General features: G+C 41.0%; 1 protein-coding gene across 1 annotated transcript in view; it reads left to right on the top strand.

Moving 5' to 3' along the window:
- Nucleotides 1-21,701, top strand: part of DCDC2C (doublecortin domain containing 2C) — a 95,141-nt gene that overhangs the window by 69,003 nt on the left and 4,437 nt on the right. Inside the window, exons 9-11 of the mRNA XM_077811465.1 lie at nucleotides 9,221-9,283; nucleotides 14,806-14,847; nucleotides 19,997-20,066. Of these exons, the coding sequence (XP_077667591.1) occupies nucleotides 9,221-9,283; nucleotides 14,806-14,847; nucleotides 19,997-20,066 (175 nt within the window). The remainder of the gene's footprint in view (nucleotides 1-9,220; nucleotides 9,284-14,805; nucleotides 14,848-19,996; nucleotides 20,067-21,701) is intronic.

Raw genomic sequence — 21,701 nt, 5'->3', positions numbered from 1 at the left:
TCTTTGTGACTTTTCTGTACATTTGTGGCATCTTTCAGGACAAGACCCAAACTATTTTTGTTTCTTGTATTTGTGGACTGTATGGCAGATTCAGGTTATGTTTGCCAGCTTCTGAATTTTTTTTAAAGGCTTGTTGTCTTTTGTTGTAAGTTTATTCTTAGTTATTGTCTATGGCAACCATAAGACATTGGTCTACATACTTTAATCTAGGTAGCCTGGGTAACAACAGTAGTGAAGTCATGGTGTCATTGGTTACCTCACAAGGGACCCTGGGTACATACTCGGATTGCTAGCCTGTGTCAGGGTCTGTGCCACGTTTTATGTACGCTAGCTAGATTAAAGCTGTCATGGGTATGTCTACCCATGCTACAGTTAATTTGTGGTGTAGACATAGCCAATGAAGAGCATAGATCTCATGTTTAATTTAACAGATACAGTTCTCAGTCTGCTCTGTGTATAGAGGAAGGGATTAGACCAGTTCCATGTTTTAAACATCTGGATAACAATACTTGCACAGTACTCCAACAGACTGGTTAAAACATCAGTGTTGCTGATACTTTAAAAATGAAGCAAGGAGAAGTGTTTACCAGTCAGGATACATGATATATGCTACTTCATCTCTATCTTGATCTTCTCCAAATACAAATAATGGCTTTTATGTTTCTTTTTTGCATAAACAAATCTGATTAAAGACACCATCATCTTTCAGTTTCAGGAAGAATGAGAGAGATTGCCTAAGGGCAATGAACTATTACCTCCTGTGAACTCTCTCATTCAGTTCATCTATCAGGTCAAACCACTTGTGACAGTAAAATCTTTGTTTGTATTTTAAATTGAATTTAGAGCTTGTGAAAGGTGCCAGATGGACAGCCCAGGGAAGTGAAGTCATCTGTTTATTCATGGAACAGATGCTGCTCAAGATGCAGCAGTGGGTTGCTGCTTACTAGCCCACCAATATGTAGGAACTGATCTGGAGTGATTAGCTCAGGTTAGCTTGGTTCAAGACCTGACACTCCTTTGCCTCTCTGTTCATATACATTCTAATCATATAGAGACTGAAAGTCATATTCCTCCTTAAGACATCCCAGTGCCAGCTGCTGTTATAAAAGGAGACATAGTTTCTTTTAATTTCCCCACAAAGTCCCCTAATTCTAGTAACAACTGGAAGTTACTATTCTCAGAGTAAGAGATAAACTTGGTCCTGCCTGCACTCTAAGCTACATAGCGTTACTTTTGGAGACTGAGAAAAAGACAGCTGTTTGTTGAGGGCATGCTAGCTTTCTCTTGTGTTCTGTGACTAGTTTTAATTGGCCTTCAAAGGAAGTGGGTCACACACTCTTGCACAGAAAATGCTTTATCATCACCGCTCTCTGAATTTCCCTGGGTATTTCACCGGACACTTTTTTTTTTTTTTGTAGCTCTGTATACAGGTGCAGAATGAAACCTGACTCTATAGGCTTTATTAACGAGGCTTCCCATATATTAGTGCTCCATTTCGGCCAAACACTACATCACCTCCTTGGTGAAAAATGGCTCTTGTACAGACCCATTATTTACTTTTAATTATAAATCCATCTAACTGATAACTAGATCAATAAAAAATTTGCCAGAATACTTTTGTTCTCCACTGTGAATACTTAAGCACAAGAACCATGTGCTCATTGGTTGAGAGACAAAGATAATACCTGTGTTGTTCACCTCTATGATACTAATACTAAAAGAAGTCTTTAGTGACTCATGTTCACAGTTTGCATGGGTTTGCATATACATTTCAGCTGTCTACTCATGATGCTTTATTAACTCTACTAGCCATATAGAGATTGTAAACTGGTCAGCTATTGTAAGAATTTCTTTGCTGCCATTTTTGAACTCATATAATATTTCAGGAACTGGGCCTGCCTGTTACACAGCTCCTTCCTGATATTATCACAAGATAGACCTCAACCTGTTACATATGAAAAGATTATCCTGAAAATAAAGTGGCTTCATCTGTCTCTTTTACTAAGAAATTAAATACAACTTTGGTGTCTCTCTAACTGATACCATATTTACAATGCTGAAATTCTTTGAAGATTTCATTCAAGAGACTGGCAGGAAGTAACACTGCATTTCCATTATTCTACCATCAGTGGACACTTTCAAATTATACTTCAGGGCAAAAAATACAGATAAGTGGAATTACAAAATCAGAAATATTAAACTGTGTTTCTTCACTGTTTAGCCACACTAAATCATTAGGTCGACCCAACTACAATGCACAGGGTGCAAAATTTTTCACAGGCCTGAGAAATGGAGCTAGGTCAATCCAATTTTTCAATAAAGACTAGGACTAAGACTAGCAGGAAAAAAAAATCAGCTAAAGAATACAAATATAATTCCCATTGAAATAACACCAAAAAGTGAAATGTAATCACCAGTCAAGAAATTTTGTTGGATAATACAAGCCTTTGGGACTTGTGATAAAATTTGCAATGGGGATAGTTAACATAGAACCAACCTGGCTTGGTAAACGCGACCTCGTGGAAAGATGGAAACAGAGAGCTTATCTGATTTCCACGTCTTGCTGCAATCTTAAAAGGTGTATCTTGGAGGCCCTCCAAGCAGTTTTCCAGAAGACAGTCTGTTCAGTTTTGCTGAAGATATCAATGCAGAACACCACTGCAGACTTTACTAGAAAAGTCAGACGGGCTTTTGATATTTGCCCATAATTAAAGGGAGACCAACAATTTAAAAAGAAAAGGAGTACTTGTGGCACCTTAGAGAGTAACACATTTATTTGAGCATAAGCTTTCATGAGCTACAGCTCACTTCATCGGATGCACGAAAGCTTATGCTCAAATAAATGTGTTAGTCTCTAAGGTGCCACAAGTACTCCTTTTCTTTTTGCGAATACAGTCTAACATGGCTGCTACTCTGAAATCTGTCAAAAATTTAAAAGTCACACTTATTTCTGAAGATATTTTGTCTACTATTGATACAAGTAACCCCTAAAATCCAGTATAATTGAAAGTTTAGGAAGAAAATCCCCCACAAAAATTCTTTTTATTTTGTGCATTCCATAGCCCATTGTGTAAAGTTAGTTTTCATTGTCTCCACTGTATAGTCCATTAGTTGGTCACTTCCCTCTTTTGTGTGTGTGTGAATCTTTTACACAGCAACAGGGAAGATAAATGTATTTTTAAAAATAAATAGGGCTCTGAAACCCCAACAACGGGCAGGGTACTCAACTTTCAACACACTTTTTAACTGAAAGAAAAGGAGTACTTGTGACACCTTAGAGACTAACCAGTTTATTTGAGCATAAGCTTTCGTGAGCTACAGCTCACTTCATCGGATGCAGACTAACACGGCTGTTACTCTGAAACCTGTCACTTTTTAACTGAGAATTTCAAACTGATATTGTGCCTTTAATGCTAAAGTACTTGGGGTCAAATCCTGGTCCACTGAAGAAAACAGGATTTTTGCCACCAACTTCATTGGCATCAGGATTTGGTCCGAAGGTGAAGATGAAAAGCTTTCAGCAATCAGGTTTGGGTCTCCTGATGCGTTAGGCTTTGTTTAAACACTTAGGAAACCTTGGTCTGCGGCCTGGTCTACATTTAAAAGTTTTGCCAGCACAGCTATACAGTAAGGAGCATAGACACAGTGATAGCGACATCAAAGTCCTTTTGCTTGTTTTTTTCAGGGAACTGGTATAAACTATACTGGCAAAATAATTAAAATAAAATAGACTGCATCTATACTAGGAGAGGTTGCAGGCATAGCTCTTCTGGTATAGCTATACCAGCAAAGCCTATCTAGTGTAGACAAGACCAGTGTCTCAAAGAGTTTCTAATATAGAGCAGCAAATACCAACATTGCAAACTACTAATTTTATTTATATTTTTAAATAATCGCATATGCTGCGCAGGCATTTTACTACATTTAGTCATAAAGCACTTTTAATCAAATTGCGTGGCTTTAAATATTAAAATATTTGAAAACTATATTTTAATTTTAGATCATAATTCGGAAAAAAGAGTATTCAACAGGGTAGGTTGCCATTATTGAGGCACTGCTCAAAAAAAAATCTCATGAAGTTAAGAGTCTCAGTCTCTAACATTTAATTTTTGGGGAGGTTATTGGAAAGGTGGTGTCTGAATAGCTCCAGCTGTATCTTGAACTTGCAAATGTTGCAGATCACTATCAGTTTTGTTTTAGCTGCACAGGTGGTTTTGTTGATGGCAATCTCTTTCAGCAATGGTGTACATGCTGATGAGGATCAAAAGCTATCAGCAGCCTTTGATACTAATAACTACTAGGCTTTGATAACTTGTCTGTGGGATCTTTCAGGAAGATAACCCTTCAGTGGACTCTTTCCTTCCTCTTTGAAAGGTGCTAAAGGGTAGAATGAAAGCATTATTTTAGTTCCCCAAGATCTTTGACAAGCAGAATACTGCAGGGTTCCAACTTGCCAACCATCCTCTCCAATATATATGTCAAGACTTCAGGGGAAATAGGGAGAATTTTTTGTTTTGCAGTGTCCTCAATCTGACAATTGTGGTGAAGTGGTTGGGAGGAAACTGGTTAAAAATGAGCCCAGATAAGATGGAGGAGATGCTGATTTGAGGAGGAGGAAATATCTAGAAGGCATGGTCTTCTATTTGAAGTGTCTTTGATCTTCATTATTCTCATTCTTGTGCAGGAGGAGGAAAGTTTTGGATGCATCTCTGCTCTTGGTGGTGATGCTATTTCAGATACAGCTATCCCAGACTGCCATCATTTCTTTCTGATTCTTCATAGTTTCATAGAGTTTAAGGCAGAGGTTCTCAAACTGGGAGTCGTGACCCCTCAGGGGGTCATGAGATTATTACATGGGGGGTCGCAAGCTGTCTACCTCCACCCGAAACCCCACGTTGCCTCCAGCTTTAATAGTGGTGTTAAATATATTTAAAAGTGTTTTCAATTTATAAGGAGGGTCACATTCAGAGGCTTGCTGTGTGAAAGGCGTCCCCAGTACAAAAGTTTGAGAACCACTGGTTTAAGGCCAGAAGGTACCATTAGGTGTCATCTAATCTAACCCCCTCTATATAACAGGCCATTACATTTCATCTGGTTACCTAGCATTGAACCAAATAACTTGATTTGACGACATCAAGAGGTAGAGAATCTCTACCACTTCCTTTGGTAAGTGTACCAATGGTTAATCACTCTGACAGTTAAAAATGCATACCTAACTTTTCATTTGAATTTGACTGGTTGCAGTTTCCAGTCATTAGTTTTTGTTTATGCTTTTCTCTGATAGAGTCTGGTATTTTCTCCTCATGAAAGTATGTATAAACTGTAATTAAGTCATCTCTCAATCTTTTTTTTTTTAAAAAAAGATAAAGAGATTGAGCTCTTTAAATGTATCACTTTAAGATATTTTCTCCAGCTCTTGGTCCTGCTTTGAGCAGGGGGTTGGACTAAATGACCTCCTGAGGTCCCTTCCAACTCTGATATTCTATGAGTCTATGATTCTATTCTATGAATCAGTTTTGTCACTCTTTTCTGTACCCTCACAGATTTTTCAACATCCTTTTAAAAATGTGGGTGGAAGAACGATAAGCAATATTCAAATATTGGTCTCACCAATGCTGTACACCGGGGTAGGCAACCTGTGGCACGTGTGCCAAAGGCAGCCCGCAAGCTGATTTTCAGTGGCACTCTCACTGCCTGGGTCCTGGCCACCGGTCCGGAGAGCTCTGCATTTTAATTTAATTTTAAATGAAGCTTCTTAAACATTTTAAAAACCTTATCTACTTTACATACAACAGTAGTTTAGTTATATATTATAGACTTATAGAAAGAGACCTTCTAAAAATGTTAAAATGTATTACTGGCATGCGAAACCTTAAATTAGAGTGATGAAGACTCAGCACACCACTTCTGAAAGGTTGCTGACCCCTGCTGTACACGATGCAAAATCACTTGCCTACCTTTACTTTCTATCCCCCCAGTTTATACATCCAAGGATCTTTTATATTCTTTCTTTATCAATTAAATCCTGTATAATTGTTTATCAATTAAATCCAGTACCAGCTTTTCCATTATCTTTCCTGGAATTGATGTGCGGTTAACTGACCAATATTTACCTGGGTCATCCTGCTTTCTCTTTTTGAATATTGCCACTTTCAACATTAACACTCCTACAGTGTTCTGGAATTTCCCTAGTCTTCCAAGACTTATTAAAAATTAACATCAGTGTGCCAAAGATTTTTTCAGCCAATTCTTTTAAGACTCTTTAGTGCAAGCTATTTAGGTCTGTTGATTTTAAAATGTTTATCACTAGTAGATGATGATGTCTAGCATCCTCCTCAGCAACTAACAGACTGGAAATTGCTTCATCATCCTCATGTGATATGAATACATCCTCCCTCTTATTTAAAAAAAAGTCAGAAATATTTATTGAACACTTCTGTCTTTTCTGCACCATTATTAATAATTTTACCATCTCCATCTACCATTGCTAGGATTTCTTTTGTTCCTAATATACCAGGGATGGCCAAACTTTGGCTCATGAACCACATGCGGCTCTTTTATAATTAAAGTGCAGCTCACAGATTTCCCCTCGGGGTTCCCCCATTCCCCACCTACCAGACTGAGGAGGGAGCTTGGGACTCTGCCTTGCAGCAGGGTGGTGGAATAGAGACTTCTGCCCAGTGGGGAGGAGGATCTTGGGCCTTCAGCCTCACAGGGCGTGCCTGCTCGGGTTCTGGGCTTCAGCAGGAGCAGGGCTGAAACCCCGAGCCCCGGCAGGTGCCTCCCAAGGTACTGAAGCCCTGACTCCCAGCAGGTGTGCCCTGGCTTGCAAACTTCTGAAAATTGTCGTATGCTGCTCAGGGGTCTGTAAGTTTGGCCACCCCTGTAATATACTTAAAAAACTCCTTCCTATTGTCCTTAGCCCTGTTAGCATGGATTTTTCCCTATGTGAATGGAGTCCCAGTGGGGGCCAGCTATGGTCACTCAATTAGGGTGAACTGTAACAAATGGGGCAGACAATCCCTATAAAGCTGGTGGATATTCCAATACTTAGATTTACCAAGACAGCATAAAACAGCTTCTTTATTACCTTACTGGTTACTCAGAAGTCCAAACAATACAGTTCCCTTAAAGTGATCCAGCCTAAGGCCTCCATCCAGGTACCTAAGTCAAATATTTCATAGGTTATAGTCTAATGTTCAAATCTCATATTCAGGGCATACCAGCATAACTGGCCGGACTCCACCCATCTGGGTTCGAGGGGCAACACCTCCCCCTCTGCATCAGTGGGAGGCCACTCTGCCTCACCAGATGGCTATCCAAGAAATTCATCTTAAAGAATTCCCAATTTTCATTCATGTATTTCTGTCTAAATTTTTCCTCCCAATTAGTTTTGCCCATAATTTCCCTCAGTTTCGGGAAATAAACCCTTTTGAAGTCGCCACCACAATAATCTGTGCCTAAGTAACTATAAGGCTAGAATGCAATGTGCTTTACTGGGGGATATCCTTGGAAAGGCATAGTTAAGCTTCTAGGAAATGGTGCAGGATGCATGAGAGAAGGGCAAAGGGTAAAGAAAGACAGCCGCAGAGAGTTGGTGGTTCAGGAAGATGTGTGAAGGAAAGCCATCAGAAGATATGGGGATAGCCCTAGAGGGGGAAAAATGATAACGGTCCTAAGGAAAGAGAAAGAATGGGACAAATGGAGGATGGGAACAGAAATAATAAATGATAGAGAGGAAAACAGAAAGAAATTAAATATGATACAAAAGAATACAATGTGTGTGTAAATGAGAGAATGAGAGAGAGAGCCGTAAATACACATTTCTTTTTTCTATTTGCCAGGTAGTCTTGTAGGGTTGATCCCATCACAGATATGATTTTATATTTGTAGTATAAAATTCTGATGATTTATTTTTGTTTGGTTTGGGGAGATGCATTGTGGGAGGGGCAGCAAAATTTTTCTTTGCCTGGAAAAACAATACATCTAAGGTTATCTCTACTCTAAAGCTACTTTGCATTACTCTGACTGTTAATTGTTTCCTTCTCTTATATTTTTCTTAGAATGTATTTAGTCAGGTAGTTTCCCAAAATTTATTTTACTCCATCAAGCCAAAATGAAGTTCCTTGACTTTATGCAGAGCATTTGCAGCTTTCTGCTCTCACAAACCTTCCTAGCTAAATTTTCTCTCTGCTCCTAGTCCCTTTCACTCCCTATGTTCCATTAGTGTTTACAATTAATTCTTGTTTTAAAATTCCAAAGCACCTGCTAAGCTGGTACATGCAAAGTAAAATACCTATGTTTCTATGGAGAAAGTGGTGTCATAACATTGCAAAGGAAACTAAGGTGTCCTGACATGGATCAAGTGCTGCTTGCTTTACTCATACACCTTGTCCCTACAAAGTCAATATAACTACTTATGTGAGAAAGAAGTGCAGATTGTGGCCCAGTGTGTTTAATCTATATCCTCATTGTATAGCAGGAAAAGATGGTTTACTTTTCTTTTACTTTACTTTTTACTTTTAGTGGTATATTGTGGAAAAGAGATTTTTCCTTTTCACTGTTAGAATTACTTTCTGAAGTTTTTTTAATTCCAAATTCAGTCTAGTGCGGATTTAAATTTCTGTAAACTTTATAGAGATTGTCATAACTGTGCTATTTTGTGAACTTCCTTAAATGACCTGTTTACTCAGAAACCTTCTACTAAGCTGATCATTAGCCATTTCAGCATAATGGAAGGAGGTTTTGGTATTTGGTATAATGTTTTTGGTATTGTAAACCACACTCATTCCTTGTGGTTGTGATAAATCACTTTCAAACGTTAATGTTGATTATGAGTTCATATAAATTATTTATGAACTGACTTTCTTTTACTGATATGAAATATACACATTTCGTTATTTAAATACTTTGAGCCAAATCCTTCAGCCATAACTTAGGCAAAAGTCCCATTGAAGTCCATACTCAGCCTGAAGTCAAAGTAAAGTCTGCTGGATCAGCGCTTCTGTTTCTTAACAAGTACATAATTTTTGTGCGTACATATTTTGAAGCACAAATTATTAAGCTAGTATTTCTCTGTCTATTATTACTGTTGGGTAGACTAAAATTTTATTTTAAAATGTATGTTAAAATGAAATTGAAACCAAAATAAGTGTAATAGAAAAGTAGTTAGTAACTAGGATACAAATTCTGTCTATTACATTGATTTTTTTTCACCTAGGTTCCAGCTCAGATTGTCCAAGAAGAAGAAATTGTGGCACCTGCCAGTACTCCTGCTGATGAGGTTAGATTTTTTTGTTTTCTCAGTAGGGAGGAAAGTGTATAAATCTGTAAATTAAGAGTGGACTAGACTAGCAACCCTTGAATCTAACCACTTTTTGAATTTCAGGATTGAATGTGAAACACTTGTATTTGATTCTGAGATCCAAACCAACTAATGTAGCTTTAGTCCTATGTTGGATCCCAAACTGGGCTGGATCTATTTTCTTCTTTTGGTTTTGATGCCATTGAACTCTCAAAAGAACATCTGATCTCATAAAATATACATTATTCAAAGGTAGTGGAAATCTTGCAGGATCATCTGAACTAACTATATTTCTGTCATTTGGGGCCTCAGATTTACAATAACAGTTCATAAAATGTCAGTGGCTGCTGAACCAGCCTTGACTGAGACTTGAACCTAGCCTATAGCTAATCATCACTTCCTTAACCCATCTGTACCATAAATTAAAATGCACTACATTTGTAGTGATGTAAATGTCCTTAATTTTCAAAACCAAGTGCCTAAAGTTAGGTTCCTAAATCCATATTTAGGCACTTAAATAAGTAGTTTGATTTTCCAAAGTGCTGAGCATCTAGCAGCCAACATAGAAGTCAAGGGAAGTAGCTGGCTGTTGAGCACTTTTGAAACTCAGGACATGTATTTTTGTCCCTAAATTTGGATTCACAAACCTAACATTAGGCACTTGTTTTTGAAAATCTTGGCCTAGATTTTTATTCATATTTTATTTAAAAAAGATTTTAAGACAAAGTGCTAACTCTCAGCCTTGTGCAGTACACACTGTGGCAGAAATCCTAGCCCCATAAAAGTCAGTGGAATTTTGCCATTGATTACAATAGGGCTAGGATTTCATCTAGTATGTAGTTTTCATTCTGAGAGAATTGTTAATCTGCAAAGCATTGCTCCTGTATCAATGTCTTCCCCTTTGGGCACTATAAAATGAAAAACAGAGTCAGTGTGGTCTAGTAATTAGAACAGAACACTGCACAAAGGATTCCGAGGTTCTCTTCCTAGGGACAGGTCTACACTATCACTTAAGTTGGTCTAACTTACATCGCTCAGGGGTGTGAAAAAAACCTGCCCCAAGCCATACAAGTTTTGCACTTTCCACAACAGCGCTTTGTCAGCAGGAGATGCTTTCCCGGCAATATAGCTTCTGCTTCTCGCTGAGGTGGAGTAATTATGCCAATGGGAGAGCACTCTCCTGTCAGCATAGCGCGTCTTCACCAGATGTGCTACAGTGGTGCAGCTGCACTGATGTAGCGCTGCAGTGTAGAATTGCCCTAATTCTCCCACAAAGTGTGACCATGGACAAGGTCTCTGTGCCTTGCTTTAGCCATCTGTAAAATGTATGTAATAGTATCTACCTCACAAGTGTGTTGTAAGGTTTGCTTAATTCGTGTCTTTCATGTGCGTTAAAAACTGACAATTATCAAAGCTTGTTCAGCACCTAGAGCCTAATGCACACAAATTCCACCACTTTCAAGCCCAGAGCAGCTGTGAAAGGCAGTGTATGCTGGCTCCAAGGTACACCAACCTGTACAGATGACAGGCTGGTCTGCCACAGTTGTGATAACTACAAGATTTTGGTTGGATAGCTTTACTTTTAATTAAGGTTCGATGCACCCAAAAATAATCATCTTTATTGTAGGCCGAAGGTGTGTGATATTGTACAAGACAGTTTTCTCAGATTAATTAAAGGATATAAAAAGGGAATAAAAAGAAGAGAAGTGTTTGTAATCAATATCGTTTAATCAAAATGGTTCAAGCCTGTATTAAACACACATTTGCTTCTGTTTTTATTTCAATGCCACAAGTAAGCCAAGCGGTGGTTTGTAGGCACTGTGCCCTTTGCAACATAAATAATAGGTAACTAAATGGTTCAGTAATGGAGTAAGTACTTTGATCCCAGATTCCACAGGATAATTAGAAACAAACCTTTGATAATTATTTGTAAAAATATACCCAATAATTATTAATCACATTGTTTACTAACACACATCCCCTTCCATAGATTTATAACCAATTTATACTCTGTAGCTAGAGAACTGGACATACTGTTAATAATCTGATAGATTATTTTAAAGATTTAATGCAAAACTAGATGTTATTCTCATAATCTCTCACATAGTGCTTTCCATTTACAAACATCAGTTAATGATCACAATGAGCCTTTGAGTAAGGCATTATCTAGAGCAGGGATGGGCAAATTTTTTGGGCCGAGGGCCACATCTGGGTGGGGAAATTGTATGCATGGCCAGGGCAGGGGGTTGGGGTGAGGGAGGGAGTGCGGGATGTGGGAGGGGGTGCGGTGTGCAGGAATGGGCTCAGGGCAAGGGATTGGGGGCAGAGGAGGCGTGCGGACTGCGGGAGGGAGCTCAGGGCAGGGGGTTGGGATGCAGGAGGGGTGCGGGGTGCAGGAATGGGCTCAGGGCAAGGGATTGGGGGCAGAGGAGGGGTGCGGACTGCGGGAGGGAGCTCAGGGCAGGGGGTTGGGATGCAGGAGGGGTGCGGGGTGCAGGAATGGGCTCAGGGCAAGGGATTGGGGGCAGAGGAGGGGTGCGGACTGCGGGAGGGAGCTCAGGGCAGGGGGTTGGGGTGCAGGAGGGGTGCGGGGTGCAGGAATGGGCTCAGGGCAAGGGATTGGGGGCAGAGGAGGGGTGCGGGGTGCAGCAGGAGGCTCAGGGCAGGGAGTTGGGATGCAAGAGGGGTGCGGGGTGCAGCGGGGGCTCAAGGCAGGGAGTTGGGGTGCACCAGGGTGCAGGGTGCAGCAGGGGGCTCAGGGCAGGGAGTTGAGGTGCAGGCAGGGGGCTTAGGGCAGGGAGTTATGGGGTGGGATTCAGGAGGGGTTCGGGCTCCGGCCCGACGCTGCTTACCTAAAGTGGCTCTGGGGTGGCAGCGGCACACAATGGGGCCAGGGCAGGCTCCCTGCACACCTGCCTTGCCCCATGCCACGCCGGACGGCTGGAACCACGTCCCTGCGCGGCCCCTGGGGTAGGAGGGGCACATGGCTCCATGCGCTGCCCTTGCCACGCCTCCAGGTACCTCCCCCGAAGCTCCCATTAGCTGTGATTCCCTGTTCCCAGGCAATGGGAGCTTCGGGGGGTGGTACCTGGAGGCAAGGGCAATGCACGGAGCTCTCTGCCCCCCCTGCCCCCGGGGCTGCAGGGACATGATGGCGGCCAATTCTGAGAGTAGCACGGGGCCTGCCACACCATGCGGGGCAATCCTGCGGACCAGATCCAAAGCCCTGACGGGCTGGATGCGGCCCGCAGGCTGTAGTTTGACCACCCCGATCTAGAGTTTATATGGAAGAAACAAGGATGCTAAATGATATGCCTGAAACACAGAGTTAATCAGTATCAGAACAGGGATTAATAGTATCACAAATAATAAACAATATATAAATCCATGAACTAACGGTTCACTTCCAGCAAACCGTTTTTTCTTTTAGTGGGGTTTTCATAATGAGGAGTGGGGAGGAGGTACTTGCAAACCACAGTGATCACAAGAAACAGTGGTGAAAACTAAGGCCAACTATGGTACCTGGATCCTGAAACCTTTTGTTCTGAATGTGTTTGCTGATACACACTCACTCTCTTTTTCCTAGCTGGAACTGGGAAATATATATTTTTTCATTATTTGATTCTTTTTTTGGTGGAAAAAAGAAAAGATTATGGGTGAGACAGTTACTACTTGTAATGACTCAACAGCTGGGAGATGCATTGCCATCTGCTGCTGAGGCAGTTTAATAGCTTAGTCCAAGATTTAAAAAAAAGGGGCCTAAAGTTCGGGCCCTGTAATCCTTATTTGGGTGCCTTAATATGGATTTAGGAGCCTGACTTTAAGCACCTTATTTTGCAAATTTTGGACTTAGAGCTTTAAGTCACTGTCAAAACTGTGATCAGGCCCAAGTCATATGCAGGGAACGTGGGCATAGGAGTTTGGATCTGCCTGAAACAGACAATAACTACATAAAACTATTTTTTGTTTTATCATTCCAAGTGTGAAGGACACACACAAATGAAATATAGAGAGTCTCTTATTTCAGTAAGAACTCAAATAAAGTCAGGATGTGGGCGTTAGTTCTTTACTGGCATTGTGTGGAAGGAAACGGGGAATCTTCTAGATTTATTGTGGCATTGCCCAAAAACAGATACTGGGAAGAGGAAGCTAAATATAATTTTAAATACAAATCTACCCCGAGAGATCGGATATCAAAGGAGTGCTCTGATTAGCAAATATATAAATGAATAAATCTGAAAGTTGTTAGGGGTTTGTGTTCCTCCAAAACAGTTCTAAGAACGTCTTCATTTGTGAAAAGAACATTTGAAAGAAACTGAAAATCATCTATCATTCTGAACATGGAGGACTGAAATAATGAAATGAGTGACCTTCTGGCACTTGAAGGGATACTGTTTAAGAGGAAGAACAAAGAATTTTGAAGAAACATGGAGAGTTTTTGTACCTTTATATGACCTTTAACAGTTATAACAGATCAAATCCAGAAGTATTTTCAGTTTTGTCTGAGAAAAAAATAAGTAAAAGCAGAGTAAGGACTTTAGGCTCTGTATGTCTGTGTCTGATCATACTTCCAGTGAACTGTACTGTCATTGTTGTACTGCTTCTAATATAGTTCTAATGGATATTTTTAAATACCCTTTTATTCCAAGTTCTAGTTTTACATTTTTAGATCCATATTGCAGCTTTAAGCCTCTCTTAAGGTGCAATTTTGCTAGGAGTGTCAGGGGAGCAAAGTGTGGCACTTACTCTACACCCTTTCAAAGAGTATAGCATGTTCCACTCTGCAGTCTTCACCTGCCTAGCTCTTTGCAGATTTGGGGAGAGAAGACTTCTCCCTAGTCCCTTCCAACCCCATAATCAGCCGGAGACACAAGACTCTGGCAGGCTATTCACAGGATGATCTCAAGGCTCAGATTACAGAATGCTTCTGCTTGAGAAGAGGATGAGCTACTTGTGGCTTTCCTTCTCTTCTACACACACCTTCAAAGGGCTAATCCCAGTTTTGCCCTGAGGGCCATACTCTGCCCTTAGAATTGAACACAAAGGGAATTGTGCCTGCATATCTGAAAGCAGAACTCAACCCCTTGTATAGTGATAAAAAAAAATTAAATGACAAAATATGTATAGTTTGGAATATTGATCCAAAATGTTAGCATAACTGAGTGTTTGTGATAATGTCATTATATTCTTCATGGAAAAAAGATTAAACTTGTCTGTCTTTGTAATTCTCCAAGCACTATGTTTCTTGAGAAATTGATGCCTATAACTTACTTTTAGTAAAAATGTACAAACACTGTTCAGGTCATTAAAATACAGTGAAAAAGTCAATTTGAGATTTAATAGAATTTACAATAAAGGAAAATGGTGTGCATGTCAAAACTATTCTTTATATGTTGTCCGTGTGTGAGATTAAAACTGAGAGCAAAGAAAGAGTGATAAACGTTAGTAATGGCATTGCAACTGAAAGTGCAAGTGACTAATCGTGTACCTTTTTTTTATAGGTTGAGGAAGATGGAAGTGCCTATGAGGATATTGAAAAAAAGGTTTGTATAAAAAAGAATGTCAAGTTACTGGTTTCAGAGTAGCAGCCATGTTAGTCTGTAGCTGCAAAAAGAACAGGAGTACTTGTGGCACCTTAGAGACTAACACATTTATTGGAGCATAAGCTTTCGTGGGTTATAGCCCACTTCATCAGAGGCATAGAATGGAACATGTAGTAAGAAGATATATATACGTACAGAGAACATGAAAAGGTGGAAGTTGCCACACCAATTCTAAGAGGCTAATTAATTAAGATGAGCTATTATCAGCAGGAGAAAAAAAACTTTTGTAGTGATAATCAAGATGGCCCATTTCAGACAATTGACAAGAAGGTGTGAGGATACTTAACATGGGGAAATAGATTCAATTTGTGTAATGACCCAGCCACTCCCAGTCTCTATTCAAGCCCAGGTTAATGGTATCTAGTTTGCAAATTAATTCTAGTTCAGCAGTTTCTTGTTGGAGTCTGTTCTTAAAGCTTTTCTGTTGCAAAATTGCCAACTTTAAGTCTGTTACTGAATGACCAGAGAGGTTGAAGTGTTCTACTGGTTTTTGAATGTTATGATTCCTGATGTTGGATTTGTGTCCATTTATTCTTTTGCGTAGAGACTGTCCAGTTTGGCCAATGTACATGGCAGAGGAGCATTGCTGGCATATGATGGCATATATCACGTTGGTAGATGTGCAGGTGAACAAGCCCCTGATGGCGTGGCTGATGTGATTAGGTCCTCTGATGGTGTCACTTGAATAGAAATGTGGACAGAGTTAGCATCGGGCTTTGTTGCAAGGATAGGTTCTTGGGTTAGTGTTTTTGTTGTGTGGTGTGTGGTTGCTGGTGAATATTTGTATCAGGTTGGGGGGCTGTCTGTAAGTGAGGATTGGTCTGTCTCCCAAGATCCGTGAGTGAGGGATTGTCTTTCAGGATAGGTTGTAGATCTTTGATGATGTGCTGGAGAGGTTTTAGTTGGGGGCTGAAGGTGACAGCTAGTGGAGTTCTGTTATTTTCTTTGTTGGGCCTGTCCTGTAGTAGGTGACTTCTGGGTACTCTTCTGGCTCTGTCAATCTGTTCTTTCACTTCAGCAGGTGGGTACTGTAGTTTTAAGAATGCTTGATAGAGATCTTGTAGGTGTTTGTTTCTGTCTGAGGGGTTGGAGCAAATGCGGTTGTATCGTAGAGCTTGGCTGTCAACAATGGATCGTGTGGTGTGGTCTGGGTGAAAGCTGGAGGCATGTAGGTAGGAATAGCGGTCAGTAGGTTTCCGGTATAGGGTGGTGTTTATGTGACCATCGCTTATTAGCACTGTAGTGTCCAGGAAGTGGATCTCTTGTGTGGACTGGTCCAGGCTGAGGTTGATGGTGGGATGGAAATTGTTGAAATCATGGTGGAATTCCTCAAGGGCTTCTTTTCCATGGGTCCAGATGATGAAGATGGCATCAGTGTAGCACAAGTAGAGTAGGGGTACCCGCATGGCCCCACAGTATGCCAACATTTTTATGGCTGACTTAGAACGACGCTTCCTTAGTGCTCGTCCCCTAACGCTCCTATTACAAAGAAGATCGGGTGGGTTAACACTGGGGCTGCTCTATTGGAGAGAGATTTAGAGCACAATTGTAATCTCCTGATTTACAGAGGATTTTTAGGGGCATCATGAATCTCATTCATATCTATGGAAAGGGTAACATTGCAGACAGCAAAGAAACTGGGTTTTCAAATGGGGTCGAAATAGTTTCATGTGGAAGCCCAAGCACAGGGATGGAATTTAAAGGGCTCTAGGACTGAAGATCCTGCAAAGGGCCAATCATTTGTTACTCCAAGAAGGGGACTGAACTTGAAGAAGTGATCTGGCTGGAGAGCTGGGGCAATAAAAACTGAGAAGGCAGAGTCTCCAGAGATGAAGCCCTGGGGGCATTGCTTTATACCAGGGCCGGTAAGGACTTAAAGCTAGCCGAGAAGGGGCTGAGGACTGAGCCTAGAGACAGGCTAAAGACTAACGAGGGCACAGGGATAGGCCCTGTTGGACCTTTTACCCTGGAAGGGATTTGTCTGTGCATAGAGACCGTATGTGACTTGGCCAGAGGGCTGGGCCGCTCAAGTCCCACCTGACAAGGTTAACAACTCACAGGGGGTGTTGGGAGCAGAGAGAGTGAGTACAGGTTCACACCAAATGGACAAGAAGTGAGTGAGCCCCCTCACAGCAAGTTGTCATGCTATTTTCAGGAACGATTTGTCTAAGGCTATTCACTGTATTAGAAACATGATCATACATGCTGTCCCCTATGGGAATTTTGGCATTGAAACTTGGCCAACGCTTAGGAGAAATGTATAATTACCCATTGTTAAGAGGCAATATCTTCCTATAGTGTACAAAAATCACTTAATAAAACTGCATTAGTCGGATTAAAAATATGACAGAGAATCTGTAAAACATTTGTAGAGCTCAGAGTGAAAATTTTGTGTTTCAGAAGTAGTAAACAAATTAATTATATATACAGGAGTAGCCCATTAACAGTCACCAATTCAGGAAAGCATCTTGATTCAGGAAAGCATCTCTATTCAGTGTACCACTTAAGCATGTTCTTAACTTTAAGCATGTGCTTGAGTCCCATTGATGTCAATGGGACTCAAATACATGCTTAAAGTTAAGCATGACCACAAATTCTGTCCTGACTAGGGACAGAGTAGAGCACATGCGTAAGTTCTTTCCTGAGACAAGGCCTTAAACAACTTTATGTTGGAGTAAAATGTTATTAATGTGAGTAAAATAGTTTACATCTTTTACTTGTGATTCTAATGAAGGGACTGTATGTGTGTGTGCATTTCTATATATATTTAGTTTAGTTTCATGTGCCACCAATACATTAGTTTAACCTACATGTCAGCATGATTATCCTTTAGTATTTACAATTCATTATGTCCTGTGTACCAAATTCTGCTTCCAGCTATACTCTCTATAATTTATGGGGTTTGGATCTGTGCATGTTACTAACTTTTAAGCATTCAAATTCAGATAAGTTTTTCTCCCCTCCCCATAATCTCTAATATGTTGTAGAACACATTATATATCAAAATAGTATTAATTTGCAAAAACAACAGACATAAGATACATAGATGCTTCAAGGAAACTAAGAGGGTAAAGTGAAGAGTTTAATACTCAGAAAGGGAATATAATAACAATTGTATTTGAAATAGGTTTGCAGGCATGTAACTTAAAGCAAAACTTGACTTTGGATGTTTAAAATTTAATACCCAAAAGAATTGTATAGTTTGATTGTTACAAATCTTCTTCCTTTATGAGTATTAAACTCTTTCCTATTTTTTGTGTGTGTCTAAAGAATGTGAAGGTTAATGTTTGTAAAATGCTTTGAGACCCTCAGCTAAAGGTGACAAGTATCATGGAGAAATTATTATTTTTCCCTCTCATGAAAATTTTAAACTGAAAATTAGATATTTGCACTGGCAATATTATCAGTGTGTACAGCTGATTACGTAGGTTTAAACAAGTTATGGGACTTGAATATATGCAAAAAACTATAACAGTAATTGATAATTTTTGGTTGCTTTATCAGTATACTAGCAAAGGGTTTCTCTTTAATTAATATTGTTAGAACTGCCAATAAAACTCAGATTGTTTGATCAAGTGTCTCTTGCATAGAAATTTTGTGATTAAAAAATCAAAGTCACATTGATTCTGTTTATTGATTTTTATAATATGTTGCCCACACAGTATCTTTAATTTTTTTTCTCCACTTATTTTCTTTATACTGTTCTCTGGCTACAATTAAGTATTTTAGTACTTCCCACCTAGACAAGGTCACCATTGATCACCGAGAAGTTGTATAAACTAAGCATCAGTCATCAATAATGCTAAACAGGAAAACAATGGAGAGAACATTCAAAACTGAACTTTTAAATGTCCTATCCATCCATTTAGGTTTTTATCCATATTCATTAGCATATTGTATGTAGAGGAAGATCAAGTATTAATGCAACAATGAGTTAGAGCAGTCACAGATGCTGGCTTCTAATTTTCCCTGCTCAGCCCCAGGCCCTACCCCAAATCCACACCTTTCCCCAAGCCCCCAACCCACCTCTTCCGCCCCCACTCCACTCCACCCCGGCCCTGCCCCCACTCCACCCCTTCCCCCAGACCCCACCCTTGCCCTGCCTCTTCCCACCCTGCTCCTCCCCACTCCCGCCTCTTCCTCACCTCTTTCCGCGTGCACCCCATCTCCACTCCTCCCCCTCCCTCCCAGCGCCTCCTTCATGCTGCAGAACATCTGTTCTGCGGCATGCAGGAGGCGCTCGGAGGAAGGGGGAGGAGTTGATTGGCAGGAGGCTGCTGGCGGGCGGGAGTGTGGGGAGGGGAGCTTGGCACCCACTAATTTTTGTGCACAAACTAGGAGGCATGCCTCTCTGGGGGGGGCACCAGAGGTTCTTTGGGGAGGCACAAAGAAACTGGGATTCTGCAGGACTCACTGCCATAATAGCAGGAATGGGATAAAAATAGAGTGGTTATTGCAGAGTGGTACGGGAGCGGGATTAAAAAAAAAGATGATCCTTCCGGGCCACAAACAACATGTATGTTCCAACCAGCAGCTGCGCCTCTCTGATCACCCAGCTATGAAGGCAGGGCTGCTGCCAGCAGAAGCAGCATTGCCACCCTTACTTCTGCTGGCCTTCAGAGCAGGTGACGGGAAGTTGGTGGGGGACAAATTCTGTGAATGGTAAGGGTGGCGTGACGGGAAAAGTTTGCGTACTCACTTAGGAGCTCTTTTACAGCCTAATGCTGTAATAATGTCCCATTGGGAAGTTTTTCACTATATCTAACCTTCCATGATTCCATCTGATTACTCCAAATTACACCCAAATAATTCTCTTTTATCTTTTGGGCCAAATTCTTCCTTGGAAATGTTCTGGACATTTCCAGTGACTTCAGTGGGAATTGCATTTGTATATCCAAGAAAATAATTTAAATTGTGTTTGAATTTGTTTTTTTGTATGCTTCAGATATTTGTAGCCTGCCAGCAAGTCTCCCCTTATTTTGTTGTAGCCATTCTATACATGTTAGCTGTTTTAATTTTTCCTTATAAGTCAATGCGTCACCGTCTCTGAACCTGTTGCATAGAAAAATACCAATGATTTGTATTTCAGGAAAAGAAGAAAGAATGGAGCTTCAAAAATATGTTTGGATTCTTTCTCAAAAAGCCTGAAGAATCTAAAGGTATGTTATGCAGTTATTGATGGATTAGAAAGAACTCATGCACAAAACAAATTTACAACAGAAAACTGTAATACAGTCATCCTAATTTTGTGTTAGATGTAGCTGACTTTCACCTTCCTGCATAAACTCTCCCAGTCAAATCTCTATTTGTAGGTTTCCTACACTGAATGATGTAGATTAGGAATCTTTTGAATCAGCAGATTTGAAATTTGAGCTGCAAGCCAGCATGTATAAGTGTATTGAACTGGCTGATGAGGGTATAAGTATGAGTGAAAAAAAAACTTGGCATCAGTTTTCCCCTGCTGCTAAATTATGAATTTGCTCTTTGAAATAAAGTTGGCTAACAATCTGACAAAGTTATTTTTATGCTGCCTCACATAGCTAATAGATTGGTTAGTGCCATGGCACTGTTAGTGGAACAGGCCTGTGTGAAATATCTAGTGCTGGTGATCAAGATAGCGATTCTACTACTATCTTCATTGGCTGCCTAATCTAGGTGAAAAGGAGACCAAGTGCATGAATCTTCCCCGCTGGTACATAGCCCCTGCATAGGCAAGATCCTCGCAGTACCTCCTAAGTGGTACCAACTGGCAACTGGGTCCTTGCATGCCCAGGCAAATTCTGTGAGGGAGCTTGGAGCAGCAAGGGGTCCCAGAAATGTAGTGAACATGCCCTGACACTCACTAACCTATGCCCCTAATTACTATGTTGATTTCTGTGGTTTCTGTGGCTGATGAGAGTATTCTACTCTACAATGGCATTGCAAGACGATGTCTACTACTATAGAGCAGTGGTTCTCAAACTATGGGGTGGGCTACACAAGAGAGGCGCGGGAATGTATCAAGGGAGGTGTGAGCTGTGTGCTTTTTTTTTTTTTTTAAAGAGCTCTGGCTGTCAACCCTTGGTGGCTGGGGCTCATGCAGAAGGGCTATGCACACCTGGGAGGCGAGGATAAAAGGGACAGCTGGAGCCCCAACATACTGGGGCCGACAGCCAGAGCCCCACCACCTGGATTTGCTCTAACCCCTCCCCCCCACACACACACAGTTAGTCCCTCACTGGGAGGTAGCCTGGGCTTGGGCTCTCCTTCCCTCAGTCCCTCACCTGGAGGTGGCAGGACTCTGGCTGTCAACCTCGGGATGGCAGCAGCAGCGCAGAAGTAAGGGTGGCAATGGGGAGTTAAGTCTGCTGTGAAAAGTGATATTGACAAATACCACTTTTCACATTGCCTCCCTTACTTCTGTGCTGCTGCTGGCAGCGGTGCTGCCTTCAGAGCTGAGTGCCTGGCCAGCAGCCGCTGCTCTCTGCTCTATCTTCAGAGCTGGGTTGCTGTATGTGTACTTTGTGTGTGTACTTTGTGTGTGTGTGTGTGTGTGTAAACGCCTGCAGACACAAAGAAAGGGGCCCCAATCAAATAAGTTTGAGAATCACTGCTATAGAGGGCTCATGGAATAATTCCACGTTGACAGCTATAGCCTGAACCCTAACTCTTACCAGTTCTCTTGGGAATGCGTGCTGCTGGAGCACTGCTGAATGGAAAAGAGAGCATGGATGGTGTGACACAAGCCATCACCACAGAAAATAATTCATGCCCGTGATCTGATGATGGGGGAAAGTTTTACAGTGATGGGCAAG

This window comes from Eretmochelys imbricata, chromosome 3 (genome assembly GCF_965152235.1).
Source record: "Eretmochelys imbricata isolate rEreImb1 chromosome 3, rEreImb1.hap1, whole genome shotgun sequence".
Taxonomy (NCBI): Eukaryota; Metazoa; Chordata; order Testudines; family Cheloniidae; genus Eretmochelys; species Eretmochelys imbricata.
The sequence above is the reverse complement of the archived record's forward strand: the minus strand, read 5'-3'. Positions and strand labels throughout refer to the sequence as shown.